This window comes from Strigops habroptila, chromosome 2 (assembly GCF_004027225.2).
Source record: "Strigops habroptila isolate Jane chromosome 2, bStrHab1.2.pri, whole genome shotgun sequence".
Lineage (NCBI taxonomy): Eukaryota > Metazoa > Chordata > Aves > Psittaciformes > Psittacidae > Strigops > Strigops habroptila.
In genome coordinates, this window is record NC_044278.2 from 29,623,020 (window position 1) to 29,641,089 (window position 18,070).

Genomic DNA, 18,070 nt, shown 5'->3' on the forward strand with positions numbered 1-18,070 from the left:
TTAAACACCATTACATAACTCTTTCCATTAGCGCCTTCAGTTAATGAAAAAGCTGAACAATTTCAAGCCTTTTCTGTTTTTTCTAGAGCTGAATGTGAGGAGGCAGGGGAGGCTCTTGAGCAAGGCTTATGCCCCGGAGCTGGGCGTGCTGCCTGCAGTCGGACAGGTGTGGAGGAACTGGCTTCCTCACCTCGCTCTGCCTCGAGTGGGAACAGACAGAGGAGGCACAAATCTATGGCTGAAGGGCATGAATCCTCGAGATGCATGGAGGGGGCAGCAGGATGAATTCCTGCCACCCTCAGATGGGAGAAGTCTTCCCTATAGCAGGCAAAGCATGAGGTGTTCGATGCTGCTGCTGGAAAGACTGAGCCTGCATCCTAGGTGGGATTTATAGAGAGAACTGCTGAAGACCTGGAGGTCCACGTGCGAGTAAGGAGTGCACTGGGGGTTTGCAGGCAAAGGTTTTACCTTGTCACTGAGATCCAACAGAGGAAAGAGTTGAGAAGATCCCTGAGCATCCTCCTGCCTGTCCCAGAGAATGAAGTGCCTCTTATTTTGCCTCACTAAAGCCACAGGTGCAGAGAATTGATTGACTGGAAGAAAATACGAGTCCAGAGAGCATCTCCTGGGCCCTGCAGCCCAGCCACATCTTGCGTTCTGCACTTGCATAACATAGTAAGATCTGTCTTATATTGCATCTTTCTGTCTCTGATAGCACCCTTGGAAGGCTGCCAGGGGTTCTCTGATACCCGGGAACCATCTTCCAATTTCCAGCCTAAATTCACTGACGGTCAGTTTACAGAACAACCACTTGTCCTCGAGCCAACACTGTCCTTTGGCACAAATGGTTCTCCTCCCTCCCTGATCTTGAACCTCTCTGCTGTGTTTATTGACTGTAATTATCTTCCCTCTCAGCCTCTGTTTTGGCACACTGAAAAAACCCTGCTCTGCTAAGCTCTTCTTTAAAGTAAGGTCTTTATCCCTCTGGTCATACTAACAGCCCCCTTTGCACGCACTGTCACTTCAGTTAAATTTTTCTTGGACACTGGATGATCATCACTTCATCTGGACCTCAGATGAAATTTCTCTAAAACTTTCTATACTGCTATTAATACAGTATCCCACCTACAGTATCCCAAAATGGCAAAACTGGTGGCCCATTTCTGGGAGGGGAGGAGGATTTCTAAGGCTACACAGAAGGAATTCCTTGGGACTGCTCTCATTCCTGGGTTGCTGCTGGGTATCACCAGCCCTCTCATGTGTCTCAGCATAACCAGCCCTGCAGATAAGCGAAGACTTGGCAGAGATAACGTGTCACCATAACAGATTTGTAGCCCTGTCAAAATTACTATTTGGAGAGGACCCAAATGGCATTACAAACTTCACAAACCAAATGGAAGACATGCCTCTTGCTATAAGGAGCCTATTTCCACATGGGACGAAATGATTGTGTAAAAAACAACGTCGAGAGCTGGAGCCAAGAAAAAATGGATGCTATGAAGCTGCGGGTTATTTAGTTGTATTATGCACGTCTTGTGTATATCTTTACCAGACTGGTATTTTCCAGTCTATACAATATATTCTGTATATACTATAACCTCACAAACATTCTCCAAGACACAAATATTGAGGGTGTTAGTTTCACAGCAAAACAAGAAGTCTCACTAGACTCACTAGACCAGAAATGCTAGACAACTCACTTTTGTGCTTCTGCAGTTGGCAAGAGTCACATTTCTGCTGCTCCCTTTTCGTTTATGTTTTAGAGCAAACTTCCTAAGACATGCTCCAGTTTGATCGATATGAGAAACTCTGGACAAACATGGGAGCATCTGTGCCTGCAGAGCTACAGGATGGATTCACACAGCCTTAAATAGGAGGTTTATATAAATTTGTTAGTAGGGGGTGTGAAAAGGGAGGGATTTTTACCCAGAGTGGACTTTATTAGACTGAATGAAAGAAGAATTATTTTTCATATTCTAATCTCGTTCACATGCTTTTGTGCTTACCTTTTCAGATGCAAGCTGGTTTATGACATGATAAATAGACAGCAGGATGAGTCTGCTGCTAATGACACCATACCCCTTAAGAAGAAAAACTGCGGAGGTTACTCATGGCATCATATAAAAGTATTATCTATGAATCAAAGAAACATACTGTACTTTCAGTAAAAAGATATTTCTCTCTATAAGTTTCCTTTTTGTTAGAGCCAGTTGGAACCCTTCCAGCTAAACAGATTTGGTTTGCAAACATAACTATTTCAACAAACTTCATGCGACCTCCCAGTGACTGTGGCACTTGAGCTCTGTGTCCATACCACTGGGGTGGCCTCAACTCCTTCCTTTTCCCCACGCAGGAGCTGTTTGGTGGCTACTGACATTGAAAAGAGGGGAAAGAAAAAAGAGCATCTCTCTCCCTCGCCTGGAGTGGGCTCCCAGCACGCATTCACCATGTTGGCTGCACACTCCAGGAGATGGGTGATGGAGGGGACCTCCATCAAAAGGGATCTCCCCTGTCTCCTAGCAAAACGTATGCAACCGGTCTCATAGTGGGGAAAACGCACTGAGGACTGGGGAGGGGGGATCTGCACATCCAGGAGAAGCGGCAGAGCTTGGCAGCTGCGGTGGAGCTGATTGGAAATGACGTACCCGCTGCCAGCTTCCGTGCTGCCCGCGCTGCCCGCACTGCCTGCACTGCCCGCACTGCCTGCACTGCCCATGCTGCCCGCTGACACGCTGGTGCGACTCACCCCCTGCTGCTCCGCCAGCCGGGGGGAGGCAGGAGCGGCGCCGATAGGAAGGGTGCCAAGCTCAGACAGCACTTGCTCCACATGCCAGGGAGTGTATTTTGGGACGGAAAGGTCAGGTGGTTAATCAAGTGGAAACGGGATGATACGATGTTAAAGCGCCATGTACTCGCTCTGCATGCACGCCGGATTAAGGAAAGATGGGGAGATGCAGACGTGTCCGAAGAGAACATAAAAATATTGGCATTGAGTGTATTGCACAACAGAAAGAGTTGGCGGGTCCCTGATCTTCAGAGCCTGTTAAGCCCTTTTTGCACAGAGCTACAGGCATATCAATTTGGATTCTCAAAAGCACCTGAAAACTGTATTTTGCAGCAGCAAAACACGGAGGCAGTATGACAGCCCTGTTGAAGCCTGCTCTGAAACGCTGCCCTGTGAACACTTCTAACTCCATTAACCTATGGCCTATTGAGCTGATTTAAAAGTGGAAATATTAAAAATTGAGGCAGGATACCTCTGTAGTCAGAACCAAGCCATTTTAATTCCCCGGGCTTAAACGCCGCCCTTGACTCCACTCCCGTGTTTCACCTGCTCATGGGAACCCCGATAAACTTGGACTGGTTTTGGTGGAACAAGATTACGATAGCAAGGACCTTGAAATGTCTCTTAAACAAAGCGTATTGCACCTGGAGGAAGACAAAAGGCTGGCTTGTAACAGAATAATCTCTCAGTCGTTACGTTTCATGCTAATTCAAAGAGTTGATCTTTAAATGATCTCTCTTGCTTTGCAATCGGTGCTAATTCTGCTGCTTCGCTTAAAGATCTGTCAGCAATTTTATTACAGACTCTTGTTTCCAGGGATTTTAGATTTGGTCATAAAAGTGTGGTCCCAGCTGAAACTTAACCTATAAGGTTTCAAAATTTAAAGAAGAAGAAGAAGAAAAAAGCAAGCAAGCTAACTCAGATATTTTTAAGGCTATAAAAGCATAAAAAGAACCAGAAGCATGTAGCATAAAGTGATCACAATGATTATTTGTTCTCCCTAGAGAGGAGAAATAGCTTTATTTTATTTATTTTTTTAACCTATGGGTAATTAATAAGTCACCAGTTGGAAACATTGTTTGGGCTAATTTGGGGGAAAAAAAATGAAGCTATTTAATTGCACGTTTTTGCATGATATTCCCAAACCCACTAGTTAGAAGTTTATTTATGCAATGTATGAACTCAATATTAATGCCTCCAAAAGAACACCTTCTTGGCCTCATGACTTACATGTTTAAAATACTTTTATTGGCCCTGAAAAAAATTATACTCTAAAGGAAGCCTGTAAATTCGTATTTATGTAAAACTCTTGAATTACAGATCTACCTACTCTGGTTAACACTAACCACTGTAGAATTAGTAATTGTGTCTTTAGTATCTGATTCAGGCTGGTGTTAGAAGAAACTCAGCCATAATATATAGATAGATAGATTTACAGCTCTTCTCTATATAAACTTTAACGATCATCAAGGGTCTTACCTAAACTTTGCTAAACAACACCTCAGCACAGCTCACATCTCTATTTTCTTTTCCCCTCTGTACAAAGGAAGGGGTGAGTTAAGGTTGAAGCGTTGGCCAGGTTTGGAGCTTTAACTGAATACCCTCACTCTGTGCGTGTGGGTCAAATCCTTTGACATTACACGCTTGGTACTGGCACAGAGTAATATTTCAACTTAAACCATGTGTGATGTGGTAGAAGCTTTTTCTCCCCTTCTGTTCCCCTTTGGTCTGTGAATTGGTTATGGTTAGATCTTTTAAATGAACAGGTGTACTTTCTCCCTCCTTGTGATATGAAAGAAGCATAAAACTCGATTATAGCAATTTATGGTCTCTCAACTTGCTTGGACTTGTATCCATGACACAAGCAGCTTTATGCTCAAATTCAAGACTTGGTAGAATAGGAAGTTAAAATTAACCTCAATTCTTTTATAGATGAAAACCTCAACAAATAAACAGTGGTTTAGTGGCATGGCAACCTGCCCCTTTAAATCCAAGAACTAGTCTGAGATGTCTATTTTGAGTTAGTTTTGCTTTTTATAAAAGGATAATTGGACTTGGATGAATAGAGGAGTAGCCTGTGATTCATACTGGTGTGAGTTAAAGCAAAGTTGAATGCTACTACTTGGAACTTAGCAACACATGGGGTTTGATGCCTCATTTTACGCCTATATAAAAAGCACTCTGCGCTCTCTTCAGTGAGTTTCAACACAAGTATTTCAGGATGTAAAGATGTGTGGATAGGTATAGCAATACTACGGAGCAGGCCAGAAGTGTTTTGTTTATGGAGGCCTGTGTTCTGAAATGTAACACTGCTTCTTAAAAATAGGAAAAAAAAAAAGAAATATCCCAGCTCCCTAGAGTTCACACAGGAGATCAGCCTGAAAACCAATCATACTTTAAACACTGAGGAAAAAATGATGCTCCTTCCCACTCTAGCCCTTTTAACCACTGTGATAGGGTGACCCTGAAAAGACAAGCCCTAGAAATTAGAAGGCGTCTGAAGCAGAGACAGTCCCAAGTGAGGGAGGCTTCAGTGTGGGGCTTATTTTACTGATAGCGACTGCAAGCCTCAACAAGTTGCTTAGTGGATAACATGTACGTTTCAGAGGCAGAGGGAAAGGGGAACCAGGAGAAAGCAGCCTGATAGCTGAAGAGGAGGGTATCAATGAGGAAACGTTAGCAGTTCAATTGCTATCATTTTCTGAGCTATGTGCACAGGTGAAACACATTAAAATCTGGTTTGCAAACAGCACAGCCGAGCACTGTACTAAAACTATTTCTGGAGAGAGCAGCTGAATCCACGTCCGAGCGTGAAAAGCCTATCGCTCTGAAGTTGTACAAGCGAGGGACTTTCACAGGGAACCAGGGAAGAGGGATATTCGACGTTAAACCTGATACCCTGCTAAGCATATAGTGTTCCCAAGAAGCTGAAGAATGCACGTCTGCGACCGATACTTCCACCCACGTAGCCTCTGGCTGCTGAGCTGCCATAATAATATGTGCGTTTTCCTTTATAGGAGCAGAGCTGTGCACAGCGGAAACCCAACGTGGTTTGCTCTGCAAATCAGAGCACTAAGTGAGGGGACTGCCGGGGCTGGGACTGGATCCTTCACCTGACCTGACCTGGCATGGCTGCGGAGGGAGAAGGAGCTGGGTGGTCCTTCCAACTGTCTTTTTGCCCACCTCTTTATACAGTACGGCACATGACAATGTGTTGATTTATTTCCCATGCTGTTCAAAAACGCCGCCTTCTGCTCACAGCAAAGTCAGCAGCAGACTTGCAGCAGATTCCACTAAGACAAAGACTTTCCTAGCCCTGGGAATAAAAGGATGTAACAAATGTTTGTCTTAAGTAACAGATAACCTTTTCTGCATACAACAAGGTGTACCCCGATTTTAAAAATAAATGCTGAAAAAAGAACTTATTCCGATTTGCGGTAACTATTTGTCCCTAAAACCCCAGCAGAGAACCTCAACTAAGGCCATTTCATTCCAGCTGGAAGAATAGAAGAAAACTCCAATAAGAACAGCGTTCACTAGAACTAATACTGTCCCACATCCCCACTTTAGTTGCAACTCAGTACGAAGCTGCACTTTGATACGTGTTTTGCAGAACACGGATCAGCTGATCATTTAGTGACCTACTTCACCGCTCACTGAGTTTCAGCTGATCTTAGGGACACAACTGGTTTTAGGAGGGACAGACTCAGATCTAGAGGTGGCAGGTAGGATTTCAAGCTAGATGACTTGGTTTCATTCGCATCATCCGAGCCTGAGCCTCAGACGAAATGACTCCTGAATCACCGTTTTGCACATTATCATTGAAATAACCACCAGCTACAGAAATATGCTCAAACCAGCCTGCCCATATTAAAGTCTTAGCACTAAGAGGTCATCTTCAGGGGACAAAGTACTTTGCAAAGCTTTCTTTGTTGCTGCGTTCCTGAGAAAGGTCAAAGCAAGGCGCTGAGAGTATTTCTCTCTCATTCAAGCACACAATGTAATTGATAAATATCCATCAGGAAATACACCTACACATAGAAAAAAGCCTGGCATAATGCATCTTTGCAAGAAAACAACAGCTTTCAAGATAGGGTTCTAGCACAGATGAGGGCAACAAACACCATGAGCTGTACTGACACCAGGAAGATGCAACAGTACGGACCCCTTAAAATCTGTCAAGTCTTTAGTAATACAGACATATGTTAGGAAGCCACTCCTTTCACTTGTTAAAGGCTTTCACTCATTAAAGGTGGCCAAGGGGAGCCTAGAAGAGATGGAGGGGTGGGGGGCAGCGAGCCCCCATGCTCTGCAGGCTGGCGGGGTGGAGATGGGCGAGCGGGGGGAGGATTTCAGGTACTTACCCTGAATCTGACTCTGAGGCTGAGGGTTAAAAGCAGTGGTGTGGTTCAAGGAGGCTCGTGGGTTGGGTGTGGGGGCTGGGTGGTGTGGGCTGACCCTCATGGCCGTACGACGCAACTGCTCCAGTTCACTCAGGCGCTCTGAAAAGGACAAGCTCCCGGGCTTTGTCTGATCATCTATTTTCTGACGATGTCCTATTGTGGGAGGGGGGGGAAAAAGATCAGAAAATCTCACTGACACATGAGGTCTGTTGACTTTTTTTTTTTTCCCTGTTGTTTTCTGTTTTTTTATACCCCTCATCCACTGGCAAAGTACCTAACCGGCTAGCGGCTGTCCGAAACTAAACTGAAACCACCTCTTTGCAAGAACAGGTGACACAAGCAAGTCATGCATTGTAACCGTATTGAGAGGTCTAGTGTGAAGGACCAGATCCACTGAAATTGCAGTGCCTTCTTACACCTCACACTGGGACAGGAGGTGTTTCTAAAAGGAGCACCGTCTGTGGGGATGCATAAAAGGAGAAAACATTGAGTGGTCCCTGTGCTAAACCTGCACTGGGATAACTCCTCTAAAAATTCAGTCCCAGATTGTCCTAAGGGACCATAATTTGATAAGTACTATGGGGCTATAAAATAACAAACCAGAAGTTTTTGATCCTTTTGCAATGGATTTACAGACAGAAACAGGAAAGAAACACCAGAAGCTGGCAGAATTGAAACTGGAGTAATGAAGTTTCTCTTAGTGGCATCAGGAGCTTCAGAAACGTAAGGTCCCACCAGATATCTGACTATAAGACCATAGATGCTGACATCACAGCATCGGCCAGTGCACAACAGACTTGGTCATGGCCACGCAGGAGTTAGAGGGTCCAGCACTCCCCAGGGCAGCCCCTGGAGCATGGTCCCCATGAAGCTATGGTGCTGCGTCCCCGTGGGGCTGGGAAGGAGCAGGAAGGCGCTGGAGAGGCCCAGCTCCAGCGCGGTATCAGGGCACGTCCAGGTTCAGCTGGAAGAGCAGAGACATCCCATCCTGGGCAGGGCTGGTTTCTAGATAGGCCTTAGCTAGCAGCAGTGAGCAGTACTCAAGGACTAAGATAATGCATTTCTGACTGTTGCCTACGGCTGTTCTCTGCACTGGGATCTTTTGTGTGTCAACCTGTAACCACAAAGATAGCACACAGAGCATGCAAAAAGGATGTCTTGTCTCCCTTCCCCTTCCTCCCATAGGACACCGTTACCCTGACGGGAATTCATGTCAGATCTCTAGCCCAGAGATCAAACATCTTTTTTTCTCCTTGTTCCCTTGAAGAAGGTGGCATCATCCTTGGTTTCTGCTGAATACCATAGTCTACTGTCTATCTGCTCCCAATTTTCATTTTCTTGGCATGAAGAGTTGCCTCCTGCAGCTTTCTTTACATCTCCAGCCCCCCTGCAAGGAGGTGACCAGCGCTGTTCCTATGTTGAGTCTTTTCTCAACGCATGGCTACAACAGTAAAACAGACTGGCACAAAATTCCTAAAAATAATCCACCGTGCCCTATTCCACACATCCCCATAGTATTTAATACATAAACATTCATAAACATCCAGCTTCCAATTTTGAGTATTGGTGAGTAAGCAGCAAAAGATCGCTGGAGCGCTCTGTATGCCCCTTACTCTACAGAGCACTCTTTCAAGCTGCCCTAACAGCTCAAACGAGACACAGGACCATTTTATGCACTAAAAGGAAAATGTACATTTAAAAGCAGTTCTCAGTAGCTGCATTTCTAAAATTAAATTTTATAACTTGTATTATGGTTCCAAATCGCAGTGGCTTGGCGTTTCTTCCTGTTGCCAGGCCCTTTGGCACAGCTTGAACTGTCTCAGATTCCACACTGTGCTGTAAATTATCCCAAAGGGGGGGGAGGGAATTAAAATACAAAAAGACATACTATATAGTAGTGGTTTCATCATTAAAGAGACCCATTAGGGCTTCCGAAAAGAAAAAAAAAGGAAAAAAGGAAGGGAGAAGTGAAGAAAGATGAAAAAGACTTTTATCTGACATTCTGGTTGGTCAAGAGCAAACGCTTCATCTGTCAGCAATGCAAAGCTAGATGGCTGGATGCTGCCTCAAGCCTTGGGCTCCTGACCCTGGGCTTGAATGCAAACATGCAGAGTCATACATGAAGTGTAAAATACCTCATACATTTGGATTATTTTAAGCTTCAGCAGGCTGATCTTGGGCTTGCAGAGCCAAGAGTCAGATCCTTCCAAATCCTTCCCCCCAGTGTAATTTATTCCTAATTTCAAATTTCACTCAGACATCTTCTGCTTTCAAGTGAGTGCATCAACGCCAAGTTTGACCCCCTGCTACCCTGCCTTCTCCTCCTACCTCTCTGGTGCTGCCCTCCCAGCATCCGGAGTTTTGCCTGCCTGGCGTGAAACCAAGCATCCCAGAAGCACAAGCCTGTGTGCTTGCAACCTTGCATGGAGGTGAGCGGTTCCTCCTGAAGCCAACAGGACAAGGGCTGCATTAAGGCTGCTGGGGCAGGATTAACTTTCCTGCTTTGAAACTAGCTCAGGCACTAAATCTGTGTTGAGCTGGCACACGACGCCGGGCAGGGCAGGCAAATTTGTGCTCACTCTAAACAAACCAGAGAGCAGGCAGCGAGCAGGGCACATTAACCCAAGCACAGCATCCTCCCAAGGTCACCGCAGGACACCCTGTTCCCAGGCCAGCTCCCTCTGGGCTGATGGGAGAATCTCTGCCTGCCTCTGCACTGCTCATCCACAGAGGGAAACTCCTGGATCCCCCCACCCAGCCCTGCTGAATTTTGGGCACTGAAGGGGGTGTGTCAGCTAGCAGCCTCCTGGACAGGGCCTCCTCCATAGCCTTGGAGTAGCAGTGGTGCATCAGCACACCCAAGATCTGTCTCATCCCTTGGGCTTGTAGAAATCCCACTTGTGCCAATGCATTCAGGGAAGAAAGATCAGTGCCAACAGGTTCCTGCTCAGGGGAGCTCTGTTGTTGCTTTTGTCCACACATTGTAATTTTTGGAGGGATCTACTTAGAATCAATGCCAAGAAATATTGTCACCTCAAGATGTAGCTCCAAAAGTGGCTCTTACCACCCTGCCCCAATCAGTAGAGCTATTTAACCTCTTCTCCTTTGCTGACTGCTGCAGGTAGCAGCACAGAACCTGTTTTGCGTGAGGGTCTGCCATAAGAAAGTGAAGAACTGTGTCAGAAAAATCTAACAAATATAAATGGTTTTCCCAAGCCACTATAAATGCACAGGCAGAGCTTTGCTAGGGTGACTTGTATTTTCATATTTATTAGCTTTACTTTGAAGTTACCCTCTAAACACCTTGCTTAAAGAGCAGGCAAGTTATCCTCAGTTCAGCCCTGTAAAGCCCAAGACTATTATTACCCCCATTTCACAGGTGGAAAACTGAATGACAGAGAAATGAGGTGACTTGCCTGTGGCCAGTCAGTGACCCTGTGGCAGACGCTGGCCTCCCAGCTCAGCGCGGTGACCACAAGCCCAGGCTTCCCCTTCCCAAGAGAGCAGCACGTTGCAGGATGAAGATTGCCAGGAAGGCCCTTAGTAACCGGTGCGGCTCTGCTGAGCCAGCAGTTTGGCCACAAGGATCTGCCACTTCTGCAAATCAGATGGTACTTCATGGAAGTCAATCAAACATCCAGCTGTTGAATGAAGAAGACCTTGGCCTAGAGCTCACAGAGAGAGCTGGCTTGCCATGAAATGGTACCACTGCCTTTTTTCCCTGATGGTTTTTCCCTTTGCCCCATGGTTTTTGACAAGCATCAATCTGCAGGTACTAGCAGAGGAAAGAAAAGGGCAGCATTTGCTTCCCTTGGGTTGCAGGGTCAGACAATGGAATAAATAGGACATCCAGCCTGCTTGGCTAAACCTCACAGTTTGGGGGCTTTTGGACTTTTTTTCTTTTATCCCTTTCAAATACTGTCTCAGTGAGGTCAGGAAGACTTTTTTACACAGAATATTAAACAAGGAGTGCAGAGAAAACATTAGCTTTCCCGATACTTTTACGGCAAAGGAACATGAAAGTACTTTCCCTCTTAATGGGAGGGAAACGCGGTTTTATAGACTTTAAGAGACTGTGGAGCACTCAGCTTGGCCCGCAGCCATTTTGTTGGGGCTCTGGATGTGGAAACAACAAGAACAAAGTGCTTTGGCAGCCCCTGTTTTTGCATACATTGGGCAGTCATTGGGAATCCTTGCTTGGTCTGGGTTTCACAACATGGCTGTCCCCATGGAGATGACAGCAGCACATTGGGGTGCCTTCTGGTGCAGAAAAAGAAACAGGTCTCCCATTACCTTCATTGTAACCTAGTTTGTAAGTATCACTAGATGCCTTTCAGGTTCAGAGGGGGAGAAACAGGTAAAACAGAGGCTGAGGAAAGGCATCGCTACTCTCATTCTGCCAGCTGAAGCTACTGAAATTCCTGTGGTACCCGAGACCTTTGTACAAGTAAACACTGCTGGAATGCATTAATGGACATTTTTCTTCTCTTTCAATCAATTCACAGGATGAGTACACTCTTCTGTCACTTGCTCTCATTCACTCACAAATCCGACTATTTGGAGCTGGTGCATTGGGAGGTACTAATGCCTGCAAAAGATTTGGGCTTGGGGGACCAGGCGTCTGATGGAGACTCAGTGGCTCATGGCTGCTGAGCATCCCAGCTAGAGGCAGACCTGAGCACAAACACCACAGGTTTTCATGCGCATTGCCCATGAGTTTTCTTCCCAAAATCAGCAGGGTGTATTTTCATGGCGATAATATAAGGGGAGTTTAATTAAGCATAGCCCTCTCTCCCAGAGGGGAACAGAATACCTTCCCCTCTTTTCTTTGCCACTCTCTCCGCTTTTCCCAGGTGCAAATGGAAACATTTCACACCCAGAAAGTGGATTATACAAAGGAAAATACAGCATCTGGCAGACTTTGTCGAAGTAGGGAGTGACTGATGAGACCCAACGTTTTGGTTTAATGAAAGCTGGCTGCTTTGAAACCATGTTGGACCTTAGTACAAGCATCTCCTCTTTTCAGGGCTGTTTGTGTTCAGGACTTTGGTTTGGCTCCAGCTCTAGTGGGGTAGAAAATAAGCCATGTTTCATTGTGTCCAGTTAATAAAGTGGTACACATTGTTTTGTGCCATGGAGCTAAAATAAATCCAATTATTCTGTACATAGTGAAGAATGAGAAGAAAATACACTCTTTCACATTTTTCCGAGAAGCCAGCACACTATCTTTAGTGCAAAAAATGATATATTCTTGTAAAAAAAAAGTGAATTAAAATATAGTGCTTCTATATTACTATCAAGCTGGGAAATGCTTGAACATCAACTATCCTGCTTGCAAAATAGCATTTTTTTCTTGCTAACAATAGAAATAGTGCCTTAAGGGCATAAACCAGTAATGTTTGTCTATGCGCCAGATATCCCAGATATAAAATGCTTTGCACACTCTTTTTCCTTGATTTCCTATCTGCACAGCAAAAGTAGTATAACTTTTCTAGGACTCTGTTTTATGTGTTTTCAAACAGACCTGACCTGATCCTGCAGAGATGTATGCACATGCTTAGCATAATGCACCAAACATTGCTACACAGCAGCCCACCGGGCTGGAGGAAATCATGCTTGAAAATAAAACTAATCTGTACAGTGGTTTCCTCTCTAGCATCCATCACTTGGAAAAGACTTATACTGCACTCAGGCATTAGAAGGATCAGTACGGGACAGCATCAGAGCTCACCAACCTCTTATATTGTGCTAAAAAGAGAATAAGTAAAAAATTCCTAAAAATTAATTAGACACTGTAGGATATTTTCTCCTTCCTCAGCTAAAAATATTATTGCTGTGGTGAGGAAAAATAATGGTGATGGTAGCCAGAGCTTTGAGTAAACTCGTCAGCAATTGTATCTTTCCGCTGTTTTTCTTAAGCACTCTACAATGCAAACTTTCTTTCCAGACAGAAGGAACACTGTGGTAGACAGGATATTATGCTCAATGTTTTCATGCCACGTCTGTAATTACCAGCAGAATCAGAGTTGGTCATCAGACCTGACCTGACCATGGGCACGAGGTGCTGGGAAATGTGTGAATGAGTCTGGATATTACGTGACTTGATGACCAGGCTGACATCCAGCTGCCCTTGAGAAGCAGAATGCCAAGCAACACCAAGCACAGACAGACTGAGACGGGAAGCCCTTCCACATGTGCTTCTCCTATCAGCTCCCTGGCAAACCTCACCCTTTCAGTGTCTCTGTGGAAAAATCTGCTTGTTACTCTGAGTAGCTGCAGACAGACTGGATGTTTCAGGTGCAATCCTTTGCTAAGCATTTAATTTTTCCAGCAGGTGATCCAACTTGGCTGCGTGTTGAACAAGTGTCCAGTGATACTAGCAAAGTGAACAGTGATTTATGCAGCAGGTTCCCTGCTTTCTGGTAACTCTCCACTTTTCCCGGGGGAAAACCCAGGTAGCTTCTTGCACCTCTGCTGGGGGGTAGTGGCCCTACTGTAACAACGTGCACCCTGAGCTGATGGTGTATTTTTTCCCTACATGTTTTAACAGTACTTAAACAAAATTTTGGAAAGATTTCTTTTTTTTTTCTTTTTTTTTTAACCCATAGCTCTTCTTTTTTAAAAAGCTTCTTAAAAAGCCCCACACAAACAGATGCTCTAGATAGAGCAGAATTTGCAATGAGAGGGAGTCCTGCCACAGAACAATCCCCCTCTCCCAGCAGGCAGGAGAGCCTGGATCAAGCCTCTCTGTCCTGGTCTATATTAGAAAACAAACTTCAGTTTCCTATTTTCCAGGTGAGTGACCTAACTGCAAGCGGAGAGCCCTTTTCGTCACTGATTCACTATCCAGCTGTGTCAGTAGAGTGGGGAATGACCCCAGGAAAAGGGACAAGTGGAGGCTGGCACGCTAACTGCAAGACCCCAGGCTCCTCTGGGCTGGGTCCCTCCAGCTCTCTCCCTGCCTCCTGATGAACATATGACAAGCCTCACGTCTACCCTGAGGTACCACAGCCAGAAAAAGCAATCTCAACAATTTTTGCGAGGCAGGAAATATGCTTCCTCTTCCCCCAGCCCTGCTGGTGAGGCCTGTGCTGTACTAACAAACAGTAATGCACAAACACATTTCCACTTAAAACACTATTATTTTGCTTGCCGTGCATCCACCAAAACTTCTGATGAATCTGACATATGTCTCCCCTCTATTTCTGTCTTGGAAATGCAATTACTCTGTGGGTTCACCCCAGGAATTAGGTCATCGCAATGAAGTAAAAGTAAGGGAACCGAGCATTAGGAGTTCGGAGGGAAGAAGTTGTTCATGAAAGTTAAATTAGTCTGCAAAATTATACCCTTCGCTTTCTTCTCCCTTTCCCCCATGTCAATGTATATACTTTAAAAATCCCAACTCCTTCAGAAAGTTTGAATGACTCCCAACTTAAGCATCGCATTGCCAAAAGCCTCTTTTGTTTCCTTATAGTTTGCATCTTCCCACATGTACAAACTGCCATAATACCCTCCGGCCATGGGCTGAGACATCATTAGTTGAAGATATGTATGAAAGAGTAGGTGCAGAATGAGACACAACCAGCCAACCAACAGCTCAGCAAGCAACCAAGAAAAATATAGGCACAAAAGGACACCTCTGTCCAAAGAAAATGTGTAGAAACACAAGGCTCAGGCAGCAAGGACTGAGCTGCCATTTGAGCAGCCTTTGGGAGAAGGTTGTCTCTCTGCTGAACACAGGGGACCAGGCTCCTGATTCAGGCACCTTAATCAAATGTTAGCTTTGGTGGGATGAATCTGCACCCCCGCCCTCAGGCTGAGTGGGAACAGAGAGGGATGACACCTTTGCCACCTTTGCAGTGCCTTGGAGAGGACAAACAAACAGGAAAGTGAGTTGCGCAATCACGGTGTATGAGGTCAGAGACACAGCTTAGATAGAAACCTGTTTCATCAGTCCACTGAAATATCTCTAAACAGTAAAAGGTCTCCATCATTCAGCCTCAGACAGAGTTGAACAAGGCACCTGCAACTTAAAGGTCAGGTCCTATGGCTCACTGTCTATGTAAACCAAGGGAATTTGGCAACACAAAAGTAAATTTACTCCCCATGGATACTGACCATTTAGACTTCAACGACTTGTAAAAAACTTTGCTCCTGTCTAAAAAGTGTGTATCTGGTCTACACACTTCCCTTGAACTAAAGACCTTTGCTTTTATCAAGTCTGGTGACTGGTGTTTCCACACAACAGTTGAAAATACCTGTTTTTTCGGAAGTAATGAGTTTGGATATTTTAATCTGTAGTTACTAAGCAGTCCCTCCTCTGTACTAATGCTCCATTGTGCCTACACAGGACTGCAGTTCACTGGAAGCTCATAAATTTCATGTGGTTCTGCCTAGTCTTTATTTTAGATTCTTGAACCATTTTTTGCTTTCCTCATTTTCTTTGCAGCTGCAGAGAGATATAGTAAGCTACTGTACAGCATTTTGAAAGCAGGGCCTCTGAGAAGTTTCCAAACTGCATACAAGCAGGTTATTCTTTGGCTTGTTTTCTTTGGCTTGGTGTTAGCAGTACAGAATGAGTCAAACAGTATTAACTTTCAAGAGGGAAGTGGTGTGGTCAACCAAAACTGTTTGCGGCTAGATTGCAAAGATAGGTAGAGCAGGTAATGAAGAACAGCCCATAATGCAGGGTGTAAGTAGGAGAGGCAGACAGACTCAGACAAACAGAATCCTTAATAATTAAATCAACACTGTCGCCTAAATTTTTCTGCAGCTTTATGTGCTAAGGTTATGACACAGCCTGGCTTTTCTGGACTGGTCAGCCTTCGGGAGATGGCCTGGTGCATGTCGTGTTTAATGGACTCAAACAACAACACTCTTCAGAGGAAGAATAAAGGTCAGCTGCTATTAAAAAAGAACAAAAATATATCAACTTTTCATTTATGGCTGCTTAAATTCTTTCTCACGTCTCCTCCCATTTTTACAGGCTGTTCCTTATCAATTCCATGATTAAAGAAGGCAGGGGAGATGTTTCCATCCTCCCCTTGCTTTGGGATGTGTTTCGGTTATTAACAAGCACATTGTGCCTTCACACAATAGGCAACTCCTTCTTTTACGATTCAGAAGCAGAATCGAAATGGCCTCTCTCAAGCCCTGCTCTCCCTCATGCTTTGCACAGACCCATGCAGCACTGACACAGGAACAGTCTGACCAGGATTTATCATTAGCACAATTAGAAAATGCATTTACTGATTACAATTCCCAATTGCAGCAGACGAGCAAAGAGCAAGGGCACAAATGGAGATGCAGAGCAACAATCATTTCTGCATCCTTCACAATGGTGACAGAAGATGAAGCAAAAACCTGCAGTGTTTTTGTATGGGTTTGCAGGGAGGAAACTGCTGCACCTTCTGATAACCATGGGCAGGAGAAGCTGGGAGGGACCATAGCACAAATTGATTTTCACCTCTGCCACTTACATTCCAAAAAGAAAATAGGGCTGTTCACTGTAAGTGCCACACAGCTTCATCCAGCCTTTCTCTTAGACAAGTATTGTTTTGGTAAGCCAGTAAGTAAGGCAACTCCTCAAAAACAGAAGCTTCAGAAAAGGTCCTGCACTGCTAAAAGCTTGGTTAGCAAATGGGAGCATCTGACCACTCCACACAGGGGGAAAATTTCCCTCTTCTTTCTCCCAGCTCCCTTCGGAGCCTAAGGAAGAGAAGGCCCTCTCTTCCACCTCCTCTGGAGAGCAGGGGGAAGGAAGTGGGTTGCAGAGGCTGTGTGCAGTCAGGTCCTGCTGCTCTCCAGCACATTCCTGAAGGAGACTTTCTCTGAGAGCAGTGCAGAAGGCATTCAGTGGCCAACCCTGGAGGGACAGCGGGATTGCCGACCCGATGCTCCAACAGCCCAGCTTCACTAGCTAACCCCCTTCTAGGGAGGGGAGGGGATATATGACACACATAAAACCACAGATACGGCTCCACTGCTGGGTTTCAAGTGCAAGTCCATCCTTCCCCAGGTTGTGCAAAGCCCCAGCAGCCTCTTCAAACCTCTCATTCGTTTACATTTAATGTCTGCCATTCAAAAGTCCTTCCTTGCTGAAGAAACGTGATGGATGAAGGTCCAGACTGAGAAATCTTTGATTCAGAGCACAACCAGCTAACTACTGAAAAGCTCACAGAAACAGCTAGGTTGGAAAAGACCTTTAAAATCATCATGTCCAACCGTTATCCCAAGACTGCCAAGTCCACCACTAAACCATGTCACTAAGGGCCTCATCTACATGGTTTTTGAACACTTCCAGGGATGGAATGGCATGTCAGTGAACTAGGGTCTTCGGTGGGGACCAGCATATAGTCACATCCACTATGGCCAACCTACTCACCAGGGTGCTGCATATTAATGCTTTTCTTTACACACACACACACACAAAATTATGAGTGACATGTATGTATACAGTCTTTTTTCATATTTCTATGGAAAATGCTCCCCTCCTCCCCCCCACCAAAGACTTGTTCGCCAATCTTAGCAGCTACAAATTCTTTGCAGGTAAGTGCAGTTAACAGGAGAAAGTCAGACCTACTGACTGCTTAGGAAGCATATTCAGAAGTAATACACATTCATCTAATTCTGCTTTTACCACAGTTAGAGACTACTTGCCCACTGATTTCAGCAGAGCTAGACCAAGGCTCTATATCCCTTGAAATTCCCACCATGCAAATATAGGTAAACACTTAAAAAATATTCACCATTGTCTTTGTTGCTGTTCAACCAGTAAGCAACAAAGTAATGAATAAGTGCAAAAATAAAAGGTTGACAAAGACAAAAAAATGTGTAAGAAATGAAAAATAACTACCTACCTGTTCTCAATTTAAAATCACAA

At 44.9% G+C, this 18,070-nt stretch overlaps 1 protein-coding gene across 1 annotated transcript in view; it reads right to left on the reverse strand.

Annotated features, from left to right (window-relative positions):
- RUNX1 (RUNX family transcription factor 1) overlaps window positions 1–18,070 on the reverse strand; it is a 172,376-nt gene that overhangs the window by 29,126 nt on the left and 125,180 nt on the right. Inside the window, exon 6 of the mRNA XM_030477907.1 lies at window positions 7,150–7,341. Coding sequence (XP_030333767.1) covers window positions 7,150–7,341 — 192 coding nt within the window. The remainder of the gene's footprint in view (window positions 1–7,149; window positions 7,342–18,070) is intronic.